Source organism: Caloenas nicobarica, chromosome 8 (assembly GCF_036013445.1).
Source record: "Caloenas nicobarica isolate bCalNic1 chromosome 8, bCalNic1.hap1, whole genome shotgun sequence".
In the NCBI taxonomy this organism is placed as follows: Eukaryota; Metazoa; Chordata; class Aves; order Columbiformes; family Columbidae; genus Caloenas; species Caloenas nicobarica.
In genome coordinates, this window is record NC_088252.1 from 23749566 (window position 1) to 23772336 (window position 22771).

Sequence of the window (22771 nt, forward strand, 5' to 3'; positions counted from 1 at the left end):
GGGACACCGTGGGCACTAAAATCAGTGGCTGAACGATGTTTCAGCTCAGGGCAAGGCAGGACTCAAGTCCCCACTTGGTTCAAGGCTTCCCTGGGAGCGGAGGCACATTCTGAAGCTGGGAGACGTATGGCTGGGGGCAGGCCCTGGGGCGTCAGCTGAGCCCGCCAGTGCTCAGCTGCAACTGGGAGCACTGGGGATGCCAATCCAGAGCCCCTGCAGGCTTTTACACCTGCACCTCAGTATGGGCACAGCAGTGCCAGGGAGCTGGGAGGGGGCAAAGGGCCAGGGAAGCCCCTCTGAGAGGTGGAACCAGCATCCCCAGAGGCTGGAGCAGGAAAAGGTACAGCCCAGGACCCCCTCCCCTGCTACGGGGATCCCCTGGGTCACTTTATCCTGATCCCCTGGTCACTTCGCCCCTACGTCTCCCCCTGGAGCAGCAATCCCCACTCCCCACCTTGAAAACTCTTGCCTGCTCCCCCCACCCAAATAGCATTATGCAAACCCCCACAACTACACGGTTTTGTAGTCAATTAAACGCTTCTTAACCAGAAATGCCCCTGGGCAACTCGTACAAAGTATTATGAGAGGTGGTGTTGGGCAGTACACAGTGTCCCGCCAGAGCCGAGCTCCACGGGGCAGGTGGCAGCGGCCGGACACGCCGCGACACCCTGACCCACCGACTGGGCAGCGTCGACAGGGGAAATGCCAGGGGAGGCCAAGTCACGGCCAACAAAACCCCATCCTATAAACCCACGCATCACCCCCTGGCAGCGGGAACAGGGCACAGACGGTAAATCAGGGGAGAGCTCACCTGGAACAAATGCCTGCCCGCCAAAAATGCCAGCGCGGGGGCGAAGCCAGGGGAGGATGGTGCGTCAGAGGCCCGTGCAACCAGCACTGCATATCACGGGGTGACCACCCAGCCAGTGACCACCCGAGCGGCTGCCACACCTCGGCCGATGGAGGATTAGAGGGATGCAAACCCACCGTGGGAGAGTTGCTCCTACCTGTGCTGACAATGCCTTATTGCTTTGGAAAGCCACCCTGACAGCAGATTTGTGCTGACGCTGGAGAGAGTTGCTCCAGCTGGGGTTTGAGGTGCAAAAGGCGGTAGGAACCACAGGAATTGTTGCAAATTGCTACTCAGCATAGGGGAAAACAGCTCAGTTGAAGCAAAGCGCTTCCAGCCCACCTCACCCTCAGCTCGCCTGCAAGCTCCTGCCCGTGGTATGCTGAGACTGGCACCGTTCCCGGACCCTCGTGCCTGCACCCTCTGCCCATACTGTCCCCAAAAAGCCCCATGTCCTTCCTGCTCCTCCAGCAGAGCCGCAGGGGTGACAAAACAAGCTCATCCCTTTGCTCTGGCATTGGCACATCCTCCCAGGAAAGCCTGCAGACACCGTGGGTCATCCCTCGCCTTGAGGATGCTGCCCTGTTCCCACCCTGGGAAGGGGCTTTTCATTGATCCTTCTGCTACACCTGAAACCAAGGTCCTGGCAAGCCACTGGCTCCCACAAGGATAACCATCATCTACTGTTACCTAGGACCAAAGCATTGGATTAGCACCAGAGCCCCTCAGAAGCCTGAAGCTGGGAGGAAATGCTGAGAATCCCAGTGCATGGGGGCTCTGCACCATCTGGCACAGCACAGCATGGCCTGGCACGGTGCTTTATCAGCCTTCCTGGAATTAATGGGGTGGTTGTTCCAGCCCTGCGGAGATCCTGGCATCTCCTACTGGCACCGCTTCAGCCTCCTGGCAAGGGCATTTGGGGAGGGCTCAGGGGTAGGGGTGGATCGGGTTATCCATCAACCCCACAGGTTCTGGGTGACTTGGCAAGCCAGGCACATTGCAACACCCTCCTCCCGGACAGCGGGAACCAGGCTACAGCCACCGGAGGGTGTGAAGGGGAATGGGACACTGGAAGGGGCACCTGAGTCACAAGGGACTCAAGACACATGTCCTGTGATGCTGCTGAGCCCTCCAAAGGCAACTGTCCTGCTGGGCACAGGGTCTGCTCTTCGGGATGATGCTGATAGATGGGAGTGGGTCACAGCAAAGAGGCTGAGAAACTATTTACAGGCTGGGAAAGTAGCAGGACCCAGATCTGACCTCTCAGGGGTCTGTGGCAGACAAGCAGCCATGGGGAGAAGGTGGTGCCCAGCATCCTCAAGGAGGGCAGGCACAGAAAGCATGGGCAGTGTCAGGAGCTTGTGAGAGCTCTGTGTCCTCAACACTGGGGCAGTGCCAACCATCCCCGTAGGAGCCATGACCCCACACCGTGCCCTTCTTCTCCCTCCCAGGGTGGGGGGCAGAGGGGCTCAATGGGACTGGAGCATCTCCTCCCCCACACCACCCCCTGATCATGATAACAGTGGAAGGCAGCGGTGCTGGCAGGGGACAGCGAGTGCCCCGGTCACCTTTTCATCCCGGCACTTCAGGACCTTTTCCTCCCTTTGTGACGCAGTTTGGCTCCATTACCCTGGCCTTGGCCCCTGGCCATGTCCTGGGGTCTGAAGTTATGGATTCAGCAGCCGGAGAAATCAGCCCAGTGGGACATGGTGTGGGAGGACTCTTGGCCCGTCTCCATGGCGTAGGCAGAGCATGAAGATTTCTTTCCCAGCACCACACTAGGCATCCAGTGCAAGGACACCTTCCAGCAGGTTTGCCCTTCTCCCTGGCTCCCTGTCTGGGTGCTACGGGACCTCTCTTGGTGCCAACGGCTCCAACAAGCCCCCAAAAGCCAGGCAGCACCCTAGAGAGCAAAGGGGCAACACTGGGATGCAAAGAGCATCCCATCCTGACCAGCTGCCTGGGCTCAGCCTCCAGCCCCAGCCCAGCCTGTCCCAGCCCCTGCAAGCTGGCAGACAGCCGGGTGATCCCAGGGTAGCTTTCCCCATCCTGTCCAGCTGCTGGATCCTTCCCAGACGGGTGACAACCCAGGGAGCCCAGGAACTGTCCCCAGGTTTGGCAACCCACAGCCCCATGCGTCCCCTTCCAGCCGTCTTTGTGCCAGCGCAGGCTGCCAGCAAGAAGCAAGGATCAGCTGAAAATAACCCCCAACGAGCAACATGGCTATTTTGTTAATTAATTCAGTTTTCAATCTCCCCGTGAGGTGACTTACTTAGGCTAATAATTGCTTCAGTTGGATTTTATCTGGCTAATTAATCAGTTAATAAATGACTTTGCTGCAGGGGGACAGACGCTGTGGCTGTCTCCTTAGCTTGGGACTGAAAAAACACAGGGAAGGAGCGCAGCCCACGGGATTTCCACGGCCCCACAGCACCCACAGCTGCCTCGGCAGTTTTGGGACTATCATGGGGGAGAGAGCACCAAAGCGGGGACCCCCAGACTGTCAGGGTGCCAAGCTGTCCTCAGGAATGTCTGCAGTGGCCCCTGCCAGGAGGGGACAGCCCGCAACCAGTCTCTCTACTGTGAAGCTTTTGAGACTCAGCCAGTTTTTCTCACCAGTACCTCTGCTAGATGGTGAAGCTGAAAATTGGGGAAGGCAACTTGGAAAATAAAAGAAGCTGTCATCTTTGCCACGGAAAACGTGGGATTCCCCTTTGTTGCGTGTGTGTGCTCCTCTGTCAGTGCCACCACAGGTGAGGCGGGGAGAGCTGGTGTGCTGACAGCCCTGGGGTGGGGCTCAGGTGGGAGAAGGGGCTTTTCCTCTCCTGCCTCCTTCCCAGAGCCACCCCAGCCTCCATCTTCGCCTGCTCTGGATGTGAAGCGGTCATGGAGCATCTCTCGGAGACTTCGGGCACTGCAGGGTCCCTGGGATGCAAATCATCAGAGGTCACCAGGACCAAGCCCCTGCGTGTCCTGGGCACAGCGGTACCAGGGGCTTCAGGTCTCCTTTCTCTCATCCGTCAGTCACCAAGGCGGCTTTTGTGGCTGGGCCAGCTCAGTCCCAGCTATAAAAGCCCAGCCGGGCTGAGTCCCCTCCTCCCAGCAGCACTGGGGGGTCTCACCACAGGAGCAAGGTGCAGGGTGGTGGGATGGCTCAGGCTCTACAGACAGGTGGTCCTCTGGGGGTGTGCAATGAAGGATGAGGGGTCCCAGGTTCAAGGGGAGCTGTACAGGTTACCCCAAAGGGCTGCAGTGCCATGGAAAGAGGAGCTGGGAGCAGAAGGCTTGGAAGTCCATGGGGATGCCAGCCCTGCAGGTCCCGGCCAGGTGAAGAGCAGCACTCAGGTCCTCCTCGTCCCTCGCCACTCCACCGCCACACCAGCACATGGGAACACCGTCTGCAGGTCCCTGCGGAGCTGCGGGGAGAGGACAGCCATGAAACCGCACTGAACGGGGTCTCCCGCTCCCGCTCCCCGCCCAGGGAGGGCCTGATCCTCAACCATGGCAGCTAAAGGAGCCCATCTAAAAGGGCTCCGGGTGACATTCAATGTGAGAACCAGCCGTTCCTTTCCTGCTGGCTGCCAGCCCCCTCCCTGGCTGTCTGGACCATGGCCGGCAGACACAAAGTGGCATCACCCTCCTGGCACACCTCACCTTGGACAACACCAGCTCCTGCACCGTGGTGTTCCCCAGGTCCAGGGAGACGGTCAGCCGCAGCGACAGAAAGAGGCGAGATGCACCTAGGGACAAAAAACACGGTTCTGGTTATTGCCCTTGAGGCTTGGGCTGCACCAAAGGATCTGGAGGGGTCTCTCTGCAGGATCACTGGCACAGACATGGGACATCGTCTCAGATTAATCATGTCATGGACACCCTACACTGTCAGGAGAACAACACTGCACCTGTACAGCAAACCACACATCCCAGAGAGTATCGATGCTCACATACTGAGAGCACAGCAAAAGCCCAAAGCCACCAGTGCTGGGGGAGCGGCAATGGCCACGGGGCACTGCACTTACTGGTGTTGGACATGGTGGTGGGGCAGACAGGCAGAGTCGTTGGCAGGTCTCCAGTGGTGCTGAGGGTAACTTCTGGGGTTGGGGCTGAGCTGGTGCCGGGGGAAGAGGGCTCCATGCCTGGGCAAAGCAATGTTACGTTAGCACTGTCTGCAGAGGTGCAGGATGCTCCTACAGCTGAGGACAGACCAAGCCTAAATGAAGGTACCAATGTGAAGGCACCCAGGTACCTGCCCAGCATCCCCACAGGGATTTGTCACCCTGACCATGCCCCTGCCCTCCAGGGACCCCGTGGCTGCACTCACCCGTGACTGCATTGGGGGTCCCAGGTGCTGTTAGGGTGCCCGAGGTCAGCCCTGTGGTCAGGGTGGAGATGTCAAGGGTGGTCTCAGCCGTGGTCCCCATCAGCTGGCAGGGAGCAGGGGTGCTTCTGGGGACACTTGTGATGGTATTGGGGGTGGCCGTGGTGTCTGCCAGGGCTGTCAAGGGCTCAGATGAAGCGGCTGTTAGTGCTGGTGTGGTGGGAGGTGAGATGCTGCTGGTCCCCAGGGACGTGCTGGAACTCTCTGGGGTGGAGGATCCCGTTGGAGGGCTGGAGGGTGGGACGGCGCCTGCGGTGCTGGATTCAGCAGTGGGCAGCAGCGCTGAGGTCTCCACAGGTGTCAGAGAGGTAGGGTGAGTCGGGGACATGGTCACTGTCACATCCATGTCAGTGGTCCCTGCAAAGAAGTTGGAGAATGAAGTGCACAAGGGCTGGCTGTGAAAGGCTGAGACCGTGGCCATGCCAGGGGCGGTGCAGCATCACCACCAGTATGAGGTCCCCAAGGGACCCAGAGCTACACGTCAGCCGGGGAATGTCAAGAGCAGAGATTCACCATCCTGCATAGATCAAACATGTGGATCCCCTGAGTGGGCTTCAGGAAGGCAGGGGATGTAAATCCCCCAGCCTGACGAAAAAGGAACAAACCACAGGCATCACTGGTCTCGGGGCAGAAAATCCTGTAGGTGCCAGCACTAAGACCCGTTCCACCACCTTCACCCATCCCTGGAAGAAGTCAGACAAACCTGTCCGACGGGAAGAGCCGTGCAGGAACTGGTGACCACGAGACGGGCTGGAACCGCAGAAGCAACAGTTTATACAAACCTCTCTGCTGCAGATAGACAGGAACTGATAGCGTGGGGTGTAAACAATGGCAATGGGGGAACCAGCCCCACAGAGGGGGGGCATCGAGGAACAATCCCAGCTTGCAGCTTAGGGCGAGTTGTTAGAGACATGCAGCGACCCATGAAAGCTCTGCGGGGGGGTTGAAGAACACAGGAAGGCTGCCCTTTCTGTCTGCACAGGGAAGCCCAGGCATCCATAACCTTCTCCAAAATCACACACAAACCAGCCTGGCTGTCCAAGCCACTGTTGAAGGATGCCTGCGAAGTGGTACCTTTGAGATACCAGGGTGGATTCCCTGGTGATCCTAGCACAAACCTAGTGAGTCCAAAGGTCTGCTCACATGGGGATAGGGAACCAGGCCATGAGCTGCCATCTGCTTTCAGCCAATTCCTCCAGAAACTCCCCAAGACTCCAGCAGCCACTCCCTTCCCTGAGCTGCTATAGGCAGCAGCTGGTTAAATAATAATGTGGAGAAGGGCAAAGGTCTGATCTCAGCCCATGCCCAGGTGGGTGTCTGCACTGAAGGGCCTCATCTTCACACAAAAGAGGAGCTGTAAGTCCACCTCTACTTCCCATTTAGCAAACAGCAGCTGCAGCATTCCATGCCCCACGGGCGCCTGTGGCAGGCAAAGCACCCCAGGAAACGAGGTTCCCAGCTCACCGCCCACTCCGTGAACATCGCATCCCACTCAGTGCTTACCCAGCAGTAAGTGCATCACGGCGAGGCTCAGCAGCAGGGGCAGCCCCCGCCTCTGCCCAGCCATGTCCAGGTGGGTGAGAGCTGATGCCCCTCCGCAGGCACTGCTCTGAGCGCTCCCCGCAGCCCCAGCACTGGGTTTTCAGCGTCTCCTTTGCCCAGTAGATGAGGAGCATCCAGGTGAGTCCTTTTACTCCCCAGGTGTTGATAGTGAAGTGGGGGCTTTCACCCAACACGGACACTCCCAGAGACTGGTATGATGCTGAGCAGACATCAACTGCTCAGCTGGACCCAGAGCAGCCACAAGCAGCAGGCAGGCCAGGCCAGCTGGGCCACCACTGCAGCAGACCAGGTCCCTGCTTGCTGAGGGGACAGTGATGAAGGGAAAAAGCCCAGGGAAGCAGCCAGGCTGCCTGGGACTGTCCTTGCGCTCCACCGCAAGAGTGATGTTAGGTGGCTCCCAGCACCAGCGCTCCTGGGAGACAACAGCCCGCTCTGCCTGAGCCGAGGAACTGGCCGAGAGAACAGACGGCGCTCAGGAAGGGCGTGCTCCAGGCTGAGGGTTTGTCCCCTGGGCTGTCTGTACAGGCATCACTTCCCTGTGTCACAGCGTGTCACTGCCGAAGCGCGCTACCGACAGCCGGAGCCGCTTCCTTCTTCTCGGGGTCAGGGACAAGACCAGTCGGAGGCGCCTGCAGGCACTGGGCCAGAGGACAGGCGGGCTGGAGGACTGCCAGGGCACAGCCACCCTGCTGCTCTACAGGTACCCTGGGGCACTGCTGAGGCACAGGCGCACTGAGGGCATCACCGCGGTACAGGCACTCTGCTGGGGTGCACCCACACTGTATGCATTAGGCCAGAGTGCAGGTACTCTGTCAGGATATAGTGGCTGTCCTGGGGTACAGGGACACTGCGGACACGTGCATGGCCAGGGGCAGCGCGGCTGGGCACAGTCTCCCACCCCGGTTCGGATGCATGGAGAGCGGTGTCACCAGGGAACAGGTGTAGCCCCAGGGGACAGACTCCTGCAGACACCACCAGGGTACAGCTGCGCTGCTGGGGCACAGGCGCCCAGGGAGCGACACTGCCGGGGTGCAGTCTGACCACGGGGTGCAGCCACGCTCCTGGGGTGCAGCCACACTCCTTGGGTGCAATCTGATCACGGGGTGCAGCCACGCTCCTGGGGTGCAATCTGACCATGGGGTGCAGCCACGCTCCTGGGGTGCAGCCACACTCCTTGGGTGCAATCTGACCACGGGGTGCAGCCACGCTCCTGGGGTGCAATCTGACCACGGGGTGCAGCCACGCTCCTGGGGTGCAGCCACACTCCTTGGGTGCAGTCTGACCACGGGGTGCAGCCACGCTCCTGGGGTGCAGTCTGACCACGGGATGCAGCCACACTGCTGGGGTGCACTCTGCGGGATACGGCTGCATAGCAGCACAGCCGGCGTCTGCCCGGGGATGTCATGCCCACCCCAAGCCCCATCCCCTCCCAACAATCCACGGTAAACATGTCCCTATCACAGGCCATGTCCCGAGCTCCAGTGTGCAGGGCTGCCCCGGTGCCACTGCATGACGGGGCACTCGGTCTGGGGTGCGGGGAGCAGCGTGGGACCCACTCTCCGGCCCCCACCCCTCTGGCCTGCAGAGCCTGCAGACAGGGCGGCCGCCACGGAGCTGGGGAACCAGGTGCCTGGCGGGAGATCCCACAGGTTTTGTCACCCTGACCCTGCCCTCCGGGCACTGGGTGGCTGCGCTCACCTGCGGTGGCATTGGGGGGCTCGGATGCTGTTGGGGCGGAGGTATCAGGGGCGGTCCCGGCTGGCTGGCTGGGGCTGGGGGTGCTCTCGGGGACTCCCGTGCTGGTGTCAGGGGCAGCCGTGGTGTCTGTCGGGGTCGTCGAGGGCTCAGCCGAAGAGGCTGTCGGTGCTGGTGCAGTGGGAGAAGAGGCGTTGCCAGTCCCCATGGGTGTGCTGCCAAACGACGTGGTCACAGCTGGTCCTTGGTGGGTGCTGGTGCCGAGCGTGGTGCCCACCCAGGTTGGGGAGAGAAGAGTGGAGGTGGGGGGAGGCAGCGTGTTTGTTTGGACTCCAAACGAGGTGGTGGCCAGGGCTGGGCTGGTTGCCACAGATATGATGATGGTCGTGTCAGCACTGGTGGGGGTCGTGGCCATGGGGATTGGTGTTGGGGTGCTGGTGGTGAGCCCCAGCCCTGTTGGGCTGGGGTCAGGCTGCACTGTGGTGCCAGCCAGTGAGCCAGGAGCGCTGTGGGCTGTGCTGCCCCTCGCCTCTGGTGTGGTGATGCTGGAGGCTGCTGTGCTGCTCCCCGGAGGCGTTGCAGTACTGGTTGAGAAGGTATCTGTCAACACCTCGGGAGTGGAGGTTTCAAGGCTGGAGGGAGGGATGGTGCCTGCAGTGGTGGAGGTACTGGTGGGCAGCAGTGCTGTGGTCCCTGTGGGTATTGAGGAGGTTGGGTGAGTCAGGGACACAGTCGCTGTCACATTTGTGACAGTGGTTCCTGTAAAGAGGTAGGAGAGCAATGCACACCAGGGCTGGTGGTGAAAGGCTGACCCAGGGATGGTGCAGCATCACCACCAGCATGAGGTCCCCGAGCTACCCATCAGCTGTGGAGCGTCGGGAGTAAGAATTCACCATCCTGCATGAATCAAACACATGGATCCCCTACATGGCAACATGATCATCAGCAAGGCAGGGAACATAAATCCCCCAGCCTGACAAAACAGGAACAAACCACAGGCATCACTGGTCTCAGGGCAGAAACTCCTGTAGGTGCCAGCACTAAGACCCGTTCCACTACCTTCACCCGTCCCTGGAGGAAGTCAGACAAACCTGTCCAACAGGAAGAGCCGTGCAGGAACTGGTGACCGTGAGATGGGCTGGAACCGCAGCAGCAGCAGTTTATACAAACCTTTCTGCTGCGGATAGGAACTGATAGCGTGGGGTGTAAACAATGGCAATGGGGGAACCAGCCCCACAGAGGAGGGTCATACAGGAACAAATCCCAACTTGCAGCTTAGGGAGAGCTGTGACCCACAAGAGCTCTGAGGGTGTTGAGGGATGCAGGCAGAAGGGGCCTGTGGCTGTAGCTCAAGGCTTGCAGGAGGTACAAGCCCCAGGTTTATTCTGTGTGCTTGGCTCAACACTAGTCTTGCTTTGTGTCAAATCCAAACACCGGGATGGCATTTGCAGTTTGTCAGGCCCGTAACATCCTGGTGATGCTGTCATGCAGGCAAGGCCGTTTGGTGCTGCTGGGCAAAGGCAACGAACCCAGCCTGGACTAAGGGTCAGCAAGGGGGTCCAGCTGGGGCCAAGGTCTTCTCTGCCCGGATGGAGACGTGTGACAAGCAAAAGAAACAAAGCCAAGCTTCTTGCTCCAGTGTTGCAAAGTGCAGCCCTGGAACAGGGCTAAGATGTCTGAGAGCAACAGCACCCAGAGTGTGTCACCTCTGTGGGTGAAGCCACCCCAGGGCAACCTACCACCATGGGGAATGATGCTCCCCGCTCACCACCCACCCCACAGAGAGCACGGCATCCCGCTCAGCCCTTACCCAGCATGAAGTCCAACACGGCGAGGCTCAGCAGCAGCAGGGGCAGGGACAGCCCTCTTCTCTGCCCAGCCATGTCCAGAGCCAGCGTCCCCCCTCCTTGCGTGGCGACAGGTCCCTGCACCCGGAGGACACAGGGCGAGAGGATGGTGCCAGCGGGGAGCTACGCTGTGGAGTGATGGCAGAAGGTGGGGAAAGCCGCTTCCTCGTTCCCGGGGGCAGGGAGGGGAGGCAACGACGGGCACCGCCACCCCTCCTCGGGGGCCGGGGCTGCGCCGATGTCCCCGGCGCGCCCATGGGAGCGCCGGGGACATCGGCGCAGCCCCGGCCCCCGAGGAGGGAGGAGTGGGGGGGCGGTACCAGGTGCTGGAGCCACGCCCCTTCTCCATTGGCCACGCCCATTGCCACACCCATAGCCACGCCCCGTGTTGTATAACGCCCGGAGAACCGAGTGGTTGCACGGTAGGGAGCGGGGATTCGGACCCAGACCCTGGTCCCCGAGCTCCGGGATGCTCAAGGCAGCGGGCACCAGGAGCTCAGTCCGGTCCCGTTTCCCTTCGCAGCGGCTCCCACGCAACCACGCTGCTCCGGGCGGTCCTAAGGATGCGGCGGGGCCAAGGGAAGCGAAAAGCCGAGGCCGCGGAGATGCCACACGTGTCTCGGAGGAGGAAGGAGGAGGAAGGGGATGAGGTGCAGGAGGCCCGGCGGAGGACGGCACCGTCCGTGCGGGAGTTCAAGTACAACAAAAAGCGGGTCCGGCTGGTCTCGCAGGGCTCGGACCTGAAGGAGGACGCTCGGTGCATCCTTTACTGGATGTTCCGGGACCAGCGGGTGCAAGGTGGGAGCCAGCTGGCGGAGAAACGCGGGAAACGGAGCTCCCACGGGTGGCGAAAGCGTTGGCTCCTCCCTACGGTAGCCCTTGGTGCTGGTGCCCCCCTCTGCTGGGGAGGGACAACTGGAGGAGGGGGGAGAGGCTCCTCTTGGGAAACTCCACCTCCTTCCCGGCCGCAGAGCATCCCCCTGACACAGCCCTGTGCGCTTTCTCCCCAGATAACTGGGCTTTCCTCTACGCCCAGCGCCTGGCCCTCAAGCAGGAGCTGCCTCTGCATGTCTGCTTCTGCCTGGTGCCCAAATTCCTGGATGCCACCATCCGCCACTACGGCTTCATGCTGAAGGGCCTGCAGGAGGTGACTGAGGTACGGCTGCTGCGGGGATGTCCACGCTGGGTGGGACAAGGCTCACAGGGAAGGGAGGAGGTAGATCTGTCCCTTCAGCAGATAATGATGGGATGGGGTCTGCAGAGGTGCAGACCATCCCATAGCCCTTTCCCTCTCCGTGCAGGAGTGTGCAGAGCTGAACATCCCCTTCCATTTGCTGCTGGGCTACCCCAAGGATGTGCTGCCCGCGTTCGTGGTGGAGCATGGTGTGGGTGGGCTGGTGACAGACTTCAGCCCCCTCCGCCTACCCCGACAGTGGGTGGAGGACATCAGGGAGCGGTTGCCAGAAGATGTGCCATTTGCACAGGTGGGTGCCCATGCTCTGGGACGGAAAAACTCTGGCTGGTGAGACATGGGAGAACCTTGTCTCCTGTGTTTCATGCTTGCAGAGGTACCCTGGAGTAACCTGAGCAGGGATCGTTTACTTTTCTTGCTCATGTCCTCTGTGGCTTTGCTTCCCAGGTTGATGCCCACAACATCGTGCCTTGCTGGGTCACCTCCCCCAAGCAGGAGTACAGTGCCCGGACCATCCGGGGCAAGATCCATGCTCAGCTCCCTGAGTTCCTCACCGAGTTCCCCCCTGTCATTTGTCACCCGTATCCCCCGTCCTGCCCAGCAGAGGTACCAGTGAAAGATAATCTTCTTCACACTCCCCTCACAGCCAGCCCCGGAGAGTCTCAAAGCTGCTTTGTGGTCCTGGGAGGGGATGGCAGGGGATGGGGACAGTGTCCTGCCTGAGGTCACGCAAAGGTGGTATGGAGATGGGGATGCCCTGGGGAAGGGAGGTTCCCACCTCATTCATTCAGTTCCCACATCTCAGGGCTCGTTAAGAGGAGAGAGCTGGCATGATCTGGGGCCTTGCTGGTTGGGGACATCCAGGGGACACAACATTCAGGGCAGCCCTGGCTGAAACGCATCTGCAAATATAGTCACGCTGCTTGGTTGCCACCCAGCCCATCGCTTGGGAGGCCTGTTATTCCAGCTTGCAGGTAGACCGCACTGTGAAGGAGGTGGAGTGGGCGACCCCTGGCACGGCTGCAGGGCTGGCTGTGCTGCAGTCCTTCATCGCGGAGCGGCTGAAATACTTTGGCTCCCACCGGAATGACCCCAACAAGGAGGTGCTCAGCAACCTGTCCCCGTGGTTCCACTTTGGTGAGTGTCCCAGGCTTCCCACCCCTCACGGCAGCTCAGACCAGCAGCCCAACTTGCTCCTTCCCCATCTCCCCAGGCCAAGTTTCCACCCAACGAGCCATCCTGGAGGTGCAGAAACAGCGGGGCAAGTACAAGGAGTCAGTGGATGTGTTTGTGGAGGAGGCTGTGGTGCGGCGGGAGCTGGCTGAAAACTTTTGCTACTACAATGAGAACTACGACAGTGTGCAAGGTAGCATCCCAGGTCGGGTGGGCAATGCTCGGGGCCAGGCTGGTACCCAACTGGTCATGCCAACTTGGCAATCCTGTTTCTACTAAGAGGGGGTCCAAGCAGGCATTATGTGCCAATGTTTGGTAGCTTCTGCAGGGAGAACGGCAGCTGGCGGATGCCCTCTTCAAGCTGGTGCCTCCAGGGCCTGCTGTCCTCAGTAGCCCAATTCCCCATCCCTTCCTTGGGGCCCTGCAGGAGGGGGTTGCTCAGTGTTGCTCCTCATCTCTTTTGCTCACAGGTGCCTATGACTGGGCACAAACCACCCTGAAGCTCCACGCCAAAGACAAGAGGCCTTTTCTCTACAAGCTGCAGGAGCTGGAGCAGGGGACCACGCACGACCCACTCTGGAACGCTGCCCAGGTAGTGTCTTCTGTGTCCCCCGCTTGAAACAGAGTCTTTTCCCGAGGGGCAGAGGCGAGCTGGCAAGGATTGAGCCCCCGTGACTGTCCCTGTCTCCCCAGCTCCAAATGGTCCAGGAGGGCAAGATGCACGGCTTCCTGCGGATGTACTGGGCCAAGAAGATCCTGGAGTGGACCCGCTCCCCCGAGGAGGCCCTGCAGTTTGCCATCTACCTCAACGACCGCTATGAGCTGGATGGGAGGGACCCCAATGGATACGTAGGCAAGCTGCAGGAGGGGAGCATGGGGTGGGGGGTCTTATATCTGATGGCCAAGGTCATGGTGGGGCAGAGGGGTCAGCCCATGCTTGTGCTTTTCACCCACATCCCACCTGCTCTCAGGCTGCCTCCGAGCAAGGGGGAGGGCTGACGCTCCGTCCCCTCGCCCACAGGCTGCCTCTGGTCCATCTGTGGCATCCACGATCAGGGCTGGACAGAGCGGGCTGTCTTCGGGAAGATCCGCTACATGAACTACGCCGGCTGCAAGCGCAAGTTTGACGTGGGCCAGTTTGAGTATCGCTACGCCCCCCACACGCTCTCCCAGTGACGGGTTTGTGCCCCTCAGTGCTGGAGGCAGATGTGCCTTTGCCAAGGTGCCGGTTGGCACCTCAGCCCCTGGCCAGGGATTGCCCCGGGCATGGTTGGAGGGCTCAGTGTAACAGCAGCAAGCCTTGGGGTTTTGCAGGTCTCTTCTGTGCCATCACGCCCTGCTCGAGCTGCTGTGCTGGGGCAGCTGCTGGAGCCCCGTGGGGATGTGCAGGGCCCTCCTGCTGCCACGGATTTGCTGGTGGCTGCGAGAGCCCATCCCCAGCATGCCCATGCCTGCCAGAAACATTTTCTACAACCACTGTGTTTGGGTGTAAGCTTGAGCTTACCATCAGTCACCATTGCTGCTGTTACCCACAGCTTGGCTTTAGGCTGAGCAGAGTTTTTCTGGGGAAAAGCCCCCAGAAACTGGCTCCTCGTGCTGTGCTTCCCCCGGGACGGCCCTGCTTTGCTTTGTGCAGGGCCAGCATTGTGCTGGGCTTGCACATGCATCCTTCAACAGTTGTTCTAAAGTTTCCAGTTTGTACCTCCTGTGTCTGTGGTGTTTATAGGGCAACGGAGGACGCTGCTGCGAGGCGAGAACCCTGCTGCATAGGACAGGGATGGGGCACCAAGGGCCCTCTGCCAGCAGCAAAGGTGGGCTCGGGAAGGGGACAGGCATCATGAAGAGCCCCTTACTCAGTGGCTCCACTGTGCAGTTTGCAGGGGGAGGCCACAAACCCGCCCCTCCCCGTGACATCTGGTGATGCATCGCCAGTTGCACAAGTTGTCCCCTCTCTGCCATCAGCTCCCTCCCTGCCCCAGGGGCCAACAGCCACTGCAGCAATTCCCCAAGTGGGGCGACACCTACCATTACCCCACCTGAAATGATGCCATGACACAACCAGGCCCCGTATTAACTTAGTTTATTAGGGACGGCATTTTCATTGCTCTCCTGTGCAACAGTCCTGTGGGGAGGGCTCCAGTTGGTGGCTGGGGCAGCCCCTCTCTCTCGCTGCCTTGACCAGTTCCAGTGTTAATTGTAGCACTCGGTGCTGGGCACAACCCTGCCCTGGAGCCCTCGCCTGGGTTTGTAAGTCCTGCTCCTTCCAGACAAAGTCCATGGTGGAGGGTGGAAACTACAAATAAACCAAAATCCCTTCACTCTTCTCTAAACATCCTCAGTGCTTCTAGAAAGGGACACGGGCAGCCTCCCAGCTGCTGTCCCATGACAGTAAAGTGCTTCAAATAAAACAGGGTGATGGAGGTGTGCTGCGGAGGCAGCTCCAGGGAAGGGGATGCCAGATCCAGGCGGCAGCGGGAAGGTTCAGCTTGGGGTCTGGCAGGACCAAAGCAGAGCAGCCTCTGGCAGCCCTAGGGCTCGCAGAGACAGAGAGTGAGCAGGAGAGAAGCTGCTCCCCTTGGGAAAACAAGCAGGAGCAAGGCAGAAAGAGGCGAAACTCCAGGCCAGCGAGTAGGGAGCTGAATCCCCTCTCCCGAGCTTGATGTGGCTTTGTCAGGATGCTGCAGAGCACAGGAGATGCTGCCATGCAGCAGTCTGGCCTCTCCAGCCAAGCCCTGTGGTCACCTCTCCTGGTCCCAGCCTCTCCCCCTAACCCTGCCACCCTCCCCAGGGACAGCCCAGGAGGAGGCACATCCCAGCATCCAGCCACTGCCCCGGATGCCTCCTGCCAGTGTATTGCTCGCCAGTCCCTCAGCGCCCTTTTGCACTTACACAGGCCACACCATCTTTCCAAACACCTCTGCCACCCCACATCCCACCCCTGCTAAGGTGGTGCTGGATGCCCACCCGTGCCATGGGCTAAAACATCGCACTGCGAGGGATGCTGCGAAGGACCAACCCTTTGCGGCACCCCAGTGCTAAATCCCTCTCCCTCATTGCACCCCCCGTTGTGAGCGGGCTGTCTGACCGCCCCACTGCACTGCAGCCAGGCAGCCCCGAGGCTTTGCCTGGCTCAGGGACCCCTCTCCCAAGGGCAGCAGGAGATCTGCTGGGAGAGGGGACATCAGGCAAACGCCAGCCCCGTCCAGGGGTGAGGAACCAGGAGCAGGGCAGCCCTGGGGGTTTTACACCGGTGAGTCCCAAGCAGATTGCATGCTCCCTAAAGAGGCATTTCAAGCAGCACCCGCTTGGGTGAGAACACACAGTTAAAAATACAAACAACCGCATTAAAAAAATAAAACCAAATCCAGCAGATTAAAAACCAAAAATCAACCTAAAAGAACAAACCGAGACGGAGGCGGGGGGGATGCAGCCAGAGGGCTGAGCCTTGACCCACATCCTGATGGGTCTCGGGCAAAAGGCATCTGCATACAAGGCAGGTCCTGGTGCCACCAGAGTGAGGTCCCATGTCGCCCTTGGAGGAGGACATGTCCTCCTGAGAGGACAGACTGACATAATGAGAAGGAAGCGGGGTTAGAAGCCTCTCTTACCGCATCCTCCAACCATGGGGCTCTGTCTCCACCGAAAGCCCGGCAGCACCAGTCCCCTTGTGTGGCTGTTCTGGGGATGATGCCCCTCAGCAGCACCGGCTGCAGGTGAGGGCAGGGAAAGCAGCTCAGCACAGAGAAGCGAGGCAGAAATCTGGTTTTCACCACTGCCACCTCCTACGCTCTGATCCTGGAGAGAGAGCAACTGCTCTCTGGCAGTGTCCCAAGGCAGATTTGAGAAAGGGAACTGTTAAATGTACAACCAACCCCAAATCTCCACCCTCCGTCCGTGCACACCCCCCCCCAGCAGCAGGGCATGGATTCAGAGGACTCTGAGAGCCGATTTACCCGCTCTGAGGAGCAGATGTGGCCGGAGCTTCTTCATAGCCAGCTGATGAGCAGAACGTGCCGACCCTTCGGGAGATGCTGCCATGGAGGAGGGCGCAGGGACTGGCAGCACAGCCCTGCCTGATCCAGCATGAGGGACTGCTTGGAAAGGCCCCTATTCTGCCTGCAGGACAGGCAGGAGCAGCCGCCTTTCCCCACACAAAGGCATCGGGGAGCACGAGTGGTAACTGGAGCAGACCCAGATGATGGAAGATGTCCCTTCCCCAGCCCAGCACTACTGCACGGGGGAAAGCAGATCCCTTTGAAACAGCACTCCAGGCCTGGATGGTCCTCCTCATCTCAAGTCCACATGGCTCAGTCTCTGGTGACAAAGGCCACGCACATAAATCCGTGATCTGCTCCTCTGCTGCAACATGCTCATGTGGCTGCGATGGTCTCTGGCTGCTCCAGCTCGTCTTCGTAGTCAGAGACGTAGGACTCCATGCTCTGCTTGGCCAGCAGCTCTCTCCGGGCTTGGAGCCGCTCGCAGCGGGGACAGCGGGTGGACTTGAAGCAGGATTTGTGGTAGCAGGCTTTGCACTCTGCAGGGGAGATGGGGAGACATGGCTGAGGGCTGGCAAGGGCTGACACGGACCACCCGGCACGCCACACTCCGGGGAGGGATGCTCCTGGCTCGTCCAGGAGGATATTTCAAACCAAAGCCATGGCAGAACAAGCACCAGAAGCAGGGATCCAGCACTGTTCTGGTCACAGCAAGAAGTCACACTGCAGGGTCCCTGCACCAGCTTGCAAAGCCTTCGGAAGCACAGGCAGGAGGCTTCAGACTCTGCATAAGGTCCCTCCCCAAACTTTCCTGATTCTCCAAAGAAACAGCAACTCTGCCCTGAGTTTTCTCTGGCACTGTGCTCACCAAACCAAGGCTTGCATTTAGTCACGAGCCATTTCAAGCCAGTTCAGAGTTTGGTCCCAGGTTGCAGGGATAAGCTCTGCTTGGCCATCAGTACTGGGTATTATCAAGGATGGCTCCTGAAGGGGCTCGGGGATTTATTGGCAGCCAGGAGGGCACAGAGACGAAGCCTTCAGGCTCCCTCTGCTCACACAACATGGTCAGGAAGGGACCTACACACCCCACCCTGCCAGCAGCTCTGGCCAAACACCATTATAATATAATGCTGATCTGCTGCTGTGATAACGTGCAGAGACACAGGTCATGCACAGAGGCACCCTGGTCTGGCTGGCTCTGGCTCTGCACCTCTTGCTAGCACAAATGCCACTCAAAACTGAAGAGGCAGATGCTGCTGGCCCCAGGGTCTGTCCCCTCGCTGTTTCTCCCCAGCATCTCACCTTCACACGTCCTGCACTTGTTGAGCTCAAACGGGAAGATGATGTCACCGTCATTCTGGCAGAACTCACAGATGAAGCCTTTGGCTTGGCACAGCTAGAAGGAGAAAAAGGTGCAGAAAAAGCAGCTAAATGATGCTCCTCTCCCTGGCAAGCTGGGCAGGAGGCAGAGCAGAGCAGGACACGGTGCCCTGCTCCAACCACATGGGACAGCCCTTCTGCAGCACGGAGCACAGCGAGGCAGAATCAACATGTCTCAGGGGCAAGGGAGAGCCAAAATGGGTAAAAGAAACATCCCACACGTGCTGGGTAGCAGCTCTGTGGAGCAGGCAGGAGCAGCTAGCACTGAATCAGTTAATTCGGTCGCTGCCCTGCATGCTGAAGGCCTCCCCATCGGTTATCTCTGCAGCAAAGCCTGCTCCAAAGGGTGCTCCCCAGGGTGAGGAGCGTGCAGGAGGCAGACGAGGAGGCCTTACCATGCACTTCTCCACGTGCAGGCTGCCTGCCTTCAGCAGCTCCATCAGCCGAGGAACCAGGTCCCCCTTCTTTGTGGCGCTGAGGTCGCTCAGTGAGTAGAGGTGTAAATCCTCTGTCAAGTGGCCGGGCACCGCATCAAAGGAGTCCAGGAGGCTGCAGGATGGAGAAACCAGAGCTCAGAGCAAAGCGACTCCACTAAGCCCCCTCTCTCCATTGCTTCTGCTCTCCCTCCCCCTCCACTCCTCGCTCCCCCTGTTGCTCATCACACCATCTGCACAGATCCCCAGTGCAAACTGCCACAGGACAGATCCCGGACAACAAAACAGCTTCATCTCACAGCCCAGGACTCACTCTTTAGCTAGCCGGCAGGTCTTAAACATGTTCTTCATGTGGAAAAGCTGGATTCGCAGCAGCTGGAGAGGAAGGTGGGAACATGAGAATCAGTAAACAGAGCATGGTCCTTGGCCAGGCAGGTCTGCCCCATTTCTGCACTGGTGAAACAACTGCTGCTCCTCAGCTGCTGCTCCCCTGCTACCCAAGTGTTTACACCACGCAGGGCAAAGCGAGCAGAACCATCATCACATGCCCCAGGAGATAAACCAAAGCCCAGCTGGACACCACGCAGACACCACGAATTTCCTTCTGAAATTCCTGCGTTACTGGACAAAGAACAAGATGTGAATGGAAACACATGGTGCTGGGGTTTTAAGCCTCAAAATTGGAAATACACGCTTTTCCTCAGCTTCCCTGGAATATGGTTTACAATTGGCAGCCACCCATCTCACCCACATCCCACTCAGGAAAGCATGGAAAGGGTCTTACCCACACTTGGTTGAGGGACTTCACTTTCCGGTACAGGGCAGGATTGATATCCTGCACGTTGAAAAGCGGATCACTCCAGATCTTGCTCAGCAGATCTTTGGAGAAGTTGCTCACGTAGTACTTGCTGAAGTCCCACTTGCGCAGGATGCGGCTGGGGATGACCATCTGGGCGTTCTCGTGGCAGCACTGGCAGAAATACTTCCCCAGGTACTCGCAGTACCGCAGCCGCTTGATGTAATCTGGCCAAGCCCAAGAGGACAGGGAGGTCAGCCGAGGCACGGGGTCTGCCCAGCCATATAGCAGATTCCCAACATTGCTCAGCATTGCCCTGCCAGTATCTCCTCCAGCCCCAGAGTGTTCAACACTGGCATCTGCAAGCAGCCCTGCTGACTGAAAAAGCCTTTGGACCACAGTCTGGTCCTGTGCAGCCACATCTACCTCCATATTCAGGCTGGGCAAAGAGTTGTGCAGCTTGTACCCACAGCAGAACCTGCCAGGAGCTTTAGGACCCCAGCAAATGACTTTGTCTTAGAATAGTCGACATTTGAAACATCCTCTGAAGGGCTGGCTGGCTGCTCTTTGTTTCCACCAGCTCCATGACCTTCTGGGGAAGGTGACTCCTCTGCAGGTGGTGCACAGTGAAGTGCAGGCAGAGCTGGAAAAGGCAGCGCAGCATCTCCCCAGTGACCTTGTGCTGAGTTCTGCCACCACCCACCCATTCTGCATCCTCCCACTTGTTCACCAGCTCTTCCTCACCCTCCAGCTACAGGTCAGAGTCCCAGCACTCACCAGGATCAGTCCGGATGCCACAGCCTGCACACCGGTAATTCTGCTTGGCCACGGCCACCTTCCTCCTGCCCAGAGACAGAAGATGACATGTGTGAGTCCAGCCCTGACAGCAGCTGGCACCACAGGACAGGCACCGGCACAAGGCTGGATGGCAGAGATGGCCACATGTTTCGCCACTTAAGCGTGGACAACAAAGCCAAGGGGAAAGCCCTGTTGTGTCGCCGTGCACACCAAAGGCACCAACCGCAGGCACTGGCTCCATCTCACAGCAGCAGCTGCTGGTGGTGACCACTGTGGATCTAACAGGCACAGGGCAGGGACACCCTGGCAGCCAAGTGGGAAGGAGAGGATTATCAGCCTCGGTGTTGATGGAAAAGAGTTGGAAAGGGCAGGTCCCCCAAGTGCCCTCTGCTCCACGAGTCCTTACGTTGGGGCTGGGTGAACGTTGAAGATGATCTGCGGTCGCGGTGGGGCCCACTCCAGGTTTCCACGCACCCGAATCCTCAGCTTGTAGATGTCGGCATGTTCTCCGTCATCAGGAGAGATGGGCAGAGAGTTGGGGATGGGCAAGAGCTGGGAGGAGGAGGCAAGAGGGTCAGATCCCTGCCTGGTATCACAGAGGCAATCACCTGGCTGCCTTGCCAGAAACCTGCAGCTGCAGCCCCCTGGAAACTGCCTGGCACCGAGCTGCTGCTCCAGCTGTGTGGGGCTGGAGAAGGGATGTCCCCAGGGATCCGGGCACTCTGCTGTAGGAGGCTCCAGTGGCAGAGCCCCACTCGGCTGCACCCATCTCTGGACCCTGGACAAAACCCCTCCTCCAGCTCCACAAGGGACCACTGGGACCAGCAAAGCCTCTGGGCACTGGGCTGAAGCCAGGGGTTCAGGGAAGAGCGATCAAATGCAGCCGCTGACCAGGGACTCACACCCCTACCTTCTGCGGGGCATCGTGCTCGGGGACCAGCCACTCCAATTCAGAGGCAGCCGGGAGCTGCATCCCCTCAAACTGCTTCAGCAAGCCCATGGCCACGGCCTCTGCCGAGTTGGAATTGAGGAAGGAGTGAGATCTAAACAGCAAAGGGAGTGGTTAGTATCAGGTCTCACAGCTCTGTGCTCTTCACAACCCCTGTTCTGGTCCCAGCTCAAGCCAAAGATGCTCCCTTCAACTCTGGCAGCTTATTTCTGCACTGCCATGTAGGCTTAGAACTGATGTACGTGATTGATTTCTGTCTTTGCAGCTGCCCCTGAGCAAAGCTGGCTAAGGGCACAACCACAACTGTTTAGAAAGGCAAGCAAAACATATCTTACTTAACAAAACCTGTGCCTGTTTGCAGGGGAAGCTGCAAAGAGAGACCCAATGTCTGTACGAGTCAAAAGTGACCGCTCTCCCAGTACAAACCTACCCGAGAAGGTGCCAAGCATGGACACAGCTTTGTATCTCACCCAATGAGCAAAGGGGTCCCTGCATCCCAAAGGGGTCTTGTTTTCAGAGCATTAATACAGCAGCTGTGCTTAGAACAGGTGGTTTAACCCCCTATAGCTCCCGCCTCTCCACCCCAGGGCAGTACCACGAAAGGACTGAGCACTTCACATTTAAGCTGCTGCTGCACTGCACAGAGAGTTCGTGAGCATCACCGTGTGCCAGCAGTTCCACCTCTGGGCCACAGCACTGCAGCGAGGGATGGAGAGAAGTAGCAGTACCAGGTAGTGTAACAAGCTGTCCCAGCTGAGAGAGGATGACAGGGGAGGCTCAGAGCCAGCAGCAAGCCAACAGCCAGTCTGGATGCTCCAGGTTACGCCAGGTTCCCTCCCCAGCCTCTTACCTAGCAGGAGGTATGAAGATCTCTCCCAACACCAATTCACATCACATCTACCTCATGCTCATGTAACATGTGAATGATCCTGATCATCTCAGGTGCTGCTTCTCAGATTTAAGACTAGGACCCAGCTGGAGGATGTCCACTCCAGTGCAAAACAACAGCTGATGCACAGGGAAAAGCAGAGCTGGGCAGGAAGGGGAACTTGGTACCAAGATGTCCCACCACAAGTTGAAGACGTACATGGATTCCGAGGAGAGAAAGGACTTCCTGCTGGAGTCTGGATTCCTCTTGATGTCTGCATCTGAATCACAAACAGACAAGGTGGAGCAGGCAAGGCAGGGCAAGGGGACACACTCATTTCAAACCAAAGCTTCACTGCAAAACTCATCAAGCTGTTCAAAAGCATGTGAACTACAGCATCAACGTCTACCAGTGACATGGAGCAACAAGGAAAGGCGCAGTCTAATCAGTCACCTATTGGAGTCATAAGGGAAGGACATGGTGGGATGCTGTGAAAACAGTGAGCCTGGGGTTTGGGGGAGACAAGTGGCTGCCAGTACAGGTCACACACCAAGTCCTAGCAGTTACATGGCCAGTACGCACACAGGAGCTAGGAGGGCAGGACAGCAAGGTTAGCAAGAAGGTTTAGTAGCTCTCTACAGGCAGTATAGATGCCGCAAAGGATTAGCAATGGGATGCAGAGCCCTTCTCTCTACTTGACTGCGACCCATAAGACAAGACGGTGGCCACAGCTTGGCAATGACTGCACAGCTGGGGCTGGCAGCCTGAGCCCAGCACTCCAGAGACGTGTCAGCATCCACGAGAGAGTGGGCCAGCAGCCATGGCGACCGGCCCTCTGCAGAGCCCACAGACC

The 22771-nt window shown here is 58.9% G+C and overlaps 3 protein-coding genes across 9 annotated transcripts in view; 1 reads left to right on the top strand and 2 right to left on the bottom strand.

Moving 5' to 3' along the window:
• Positions 1 to 3047: 3047 nt before the first annotated feature.
• LOC135991654 (mucin-2-like) lies at positions 3048 to 10438 on the bottom strand. 2 transcript variants are annotated; one of them, XM_065640434.1, is made up of 6 exons: positions 10297 to 10438; positions 8490 to 9179; positions 5172 to 5585; positions 4870 to 4986; positions 4505 to 4590; positions 3048 to 4266 (listed from the first exon to the last, which is right to left on the bottom strand). In XM_065640434.1, exons 1-6 carry the CDS (start codon positions 10367 to 10369, stop codon positions 4192 to 4194), a joined length of 1455 nt encoding a protein of 484 aa, XP_065496506.1. In that variant the 5' UTR covers positions 10370 to 10438; the 3' UTR covers positions 3048 to 4191. The 2 variants fall into 2 exon arrangements, with proteins under 2 accessions (XP_065496506.1, XP_065496507.1); XM_065640435.1 differs by lacking the exons at positions 8490 to 9179; positions 10297 to 10438 and adding an exon at positions 6732 to 7230 and having other exon boundaries at positions 3056 to 4266.
• Positions 10439 to 10692: 254 nt separating this feature from the next.
• Positions 10693 to 14386, top strand: LOC135991653 (deoxyribodipyrimidine photo-lyase-like). 3 transcript variants are annotated; one of them, XM_065640432.1, is made up of 11 exons: positions 10693 to 10755; positions 10857 to 11131; positions 11344 to 11489; positions 11635 to 11817; positions 11973 to 12131; positions 12464 to 12662; positions 12739 to 12891; positions 13169 to 13290; positions 13392 to 13551; positions 13720 to 13877; positions 14013 to 14386. In XM_065640432.1, exons 2-10 carry the CDS (start codon positions 10897 to 10899, stop codon positions 13872 to 13874), a joined length of 1512 nt encoding a protein of 503 aa, XP_065496504.1. In that variant the 5' UTR covers positions 10693 to 10755; positions 10857 to 10896; the 3' UTR covers positions 13875 to 13877; positions 14013 to 14386. The 3 variants fall into 3 exon arrangements, with proteins under 3 accessions (XP_065496504.1, XP_065496503.1, XP_065496505.1); XM_065640431.1 differs by having other exon boundaries at positions 13720 to 14386; XM_065640433.1 differs by lacking the exon at positions 10693 to 10755 and having other exon boundaries at positions 10816 to 11131; positions 13720 to 14386.
• A 382-nt stretch (positions 14387 to 14768) lies between these two features.
• Positions 14769 to 22771, bottom strand: part of RUBCN (rubicon autophagy regulator) — a 32330-nt gene continuing 24327 nt past the window's right edge. For 3 of the 4 annotated variants that reach the window (XM_065640572.1, XM_065640571.1, XM_065640570.1), the window contains 9 exons: positions 22138 to 22198; positions 21012 to 21144; positions 20508 to 20653; positions 20081 to 20145; positions 19292 to 19530; positions 18821 to 18882; positions 18469 to 18622; positions 17996 to 18089; positions 14769 to 17232 (listed from right to left, as the gene is read on the bottom strand). In XM_065640572.1, the coding sequence (XP_065496644.1) occupies positions 17069 to 17232; positions 17996 to 18089; positions 18469 to 18622; positions 18821 to 18882; positions 19292 to 19530; positions 20081 to 20145; positions 20508 to 20653; positions 21012 to 21144; positions 22138 to 22198 (1118 nt within the window). In that variant the 3' untranslated portion in view covers positions 14769 to 17068. The remainder of the gene's footprint in view (positions 17233 to 17995; positions 18090 to 18468; positions 18623 to 18820; positions 18883 to 19291; positions 19531 to 20080; positions 20146 to 20507; positions 20654 to 21011; positions 21145 to 22137; positions 22199 to 22771) is intronic. The other variant, XR_010606546.1, reaches the window with a different exon arrangement.

Coding starts and splice junctions, on each gene's coding strand:
- LOC135991654 (XM_065640434.1), bottom strand. CDS start 10,369: ATGGCTGGGCAGAGAAGAGGGCTGTCCCTGCCCCTGCTGCTGCTGAGC. Junction 9,180..10,296: donor CGTGTTGGACTTCATGCTGG/GTAAGGGCTGAG, acceptor CAATACCCACAG/GGACCACAGCACTGCTGCCC. Junction 4,987..5,171: donor GACCCCCAATGCAGTCACGG/GTGAGTGCAGCC, acceptor TGCTTTGCCCAG/GCATGGAGCCCTCTTCCCCC.
- LOC135991653 (XM_065640431.1), top strand. CDS start 10,897: ATGCGGCGGGGCCAAGGGAAGCGAAAAGCCGAGGCCGCGGAGATGCCA. Junction 11,818..11,972: donor AAGATGTGCCATTTGCACAG/GTGGGTGCCCAT, acceptor TTTGCTTCCCAG/GTTGATGCCCACAACATCGT. Junction 12,892..13,168: donor GAACTACGACAGTGTGCAAG/GTAGCATCCCAG, acceptor TTTTGCTCACAG/GTGCCTATGACTGGGCACAA.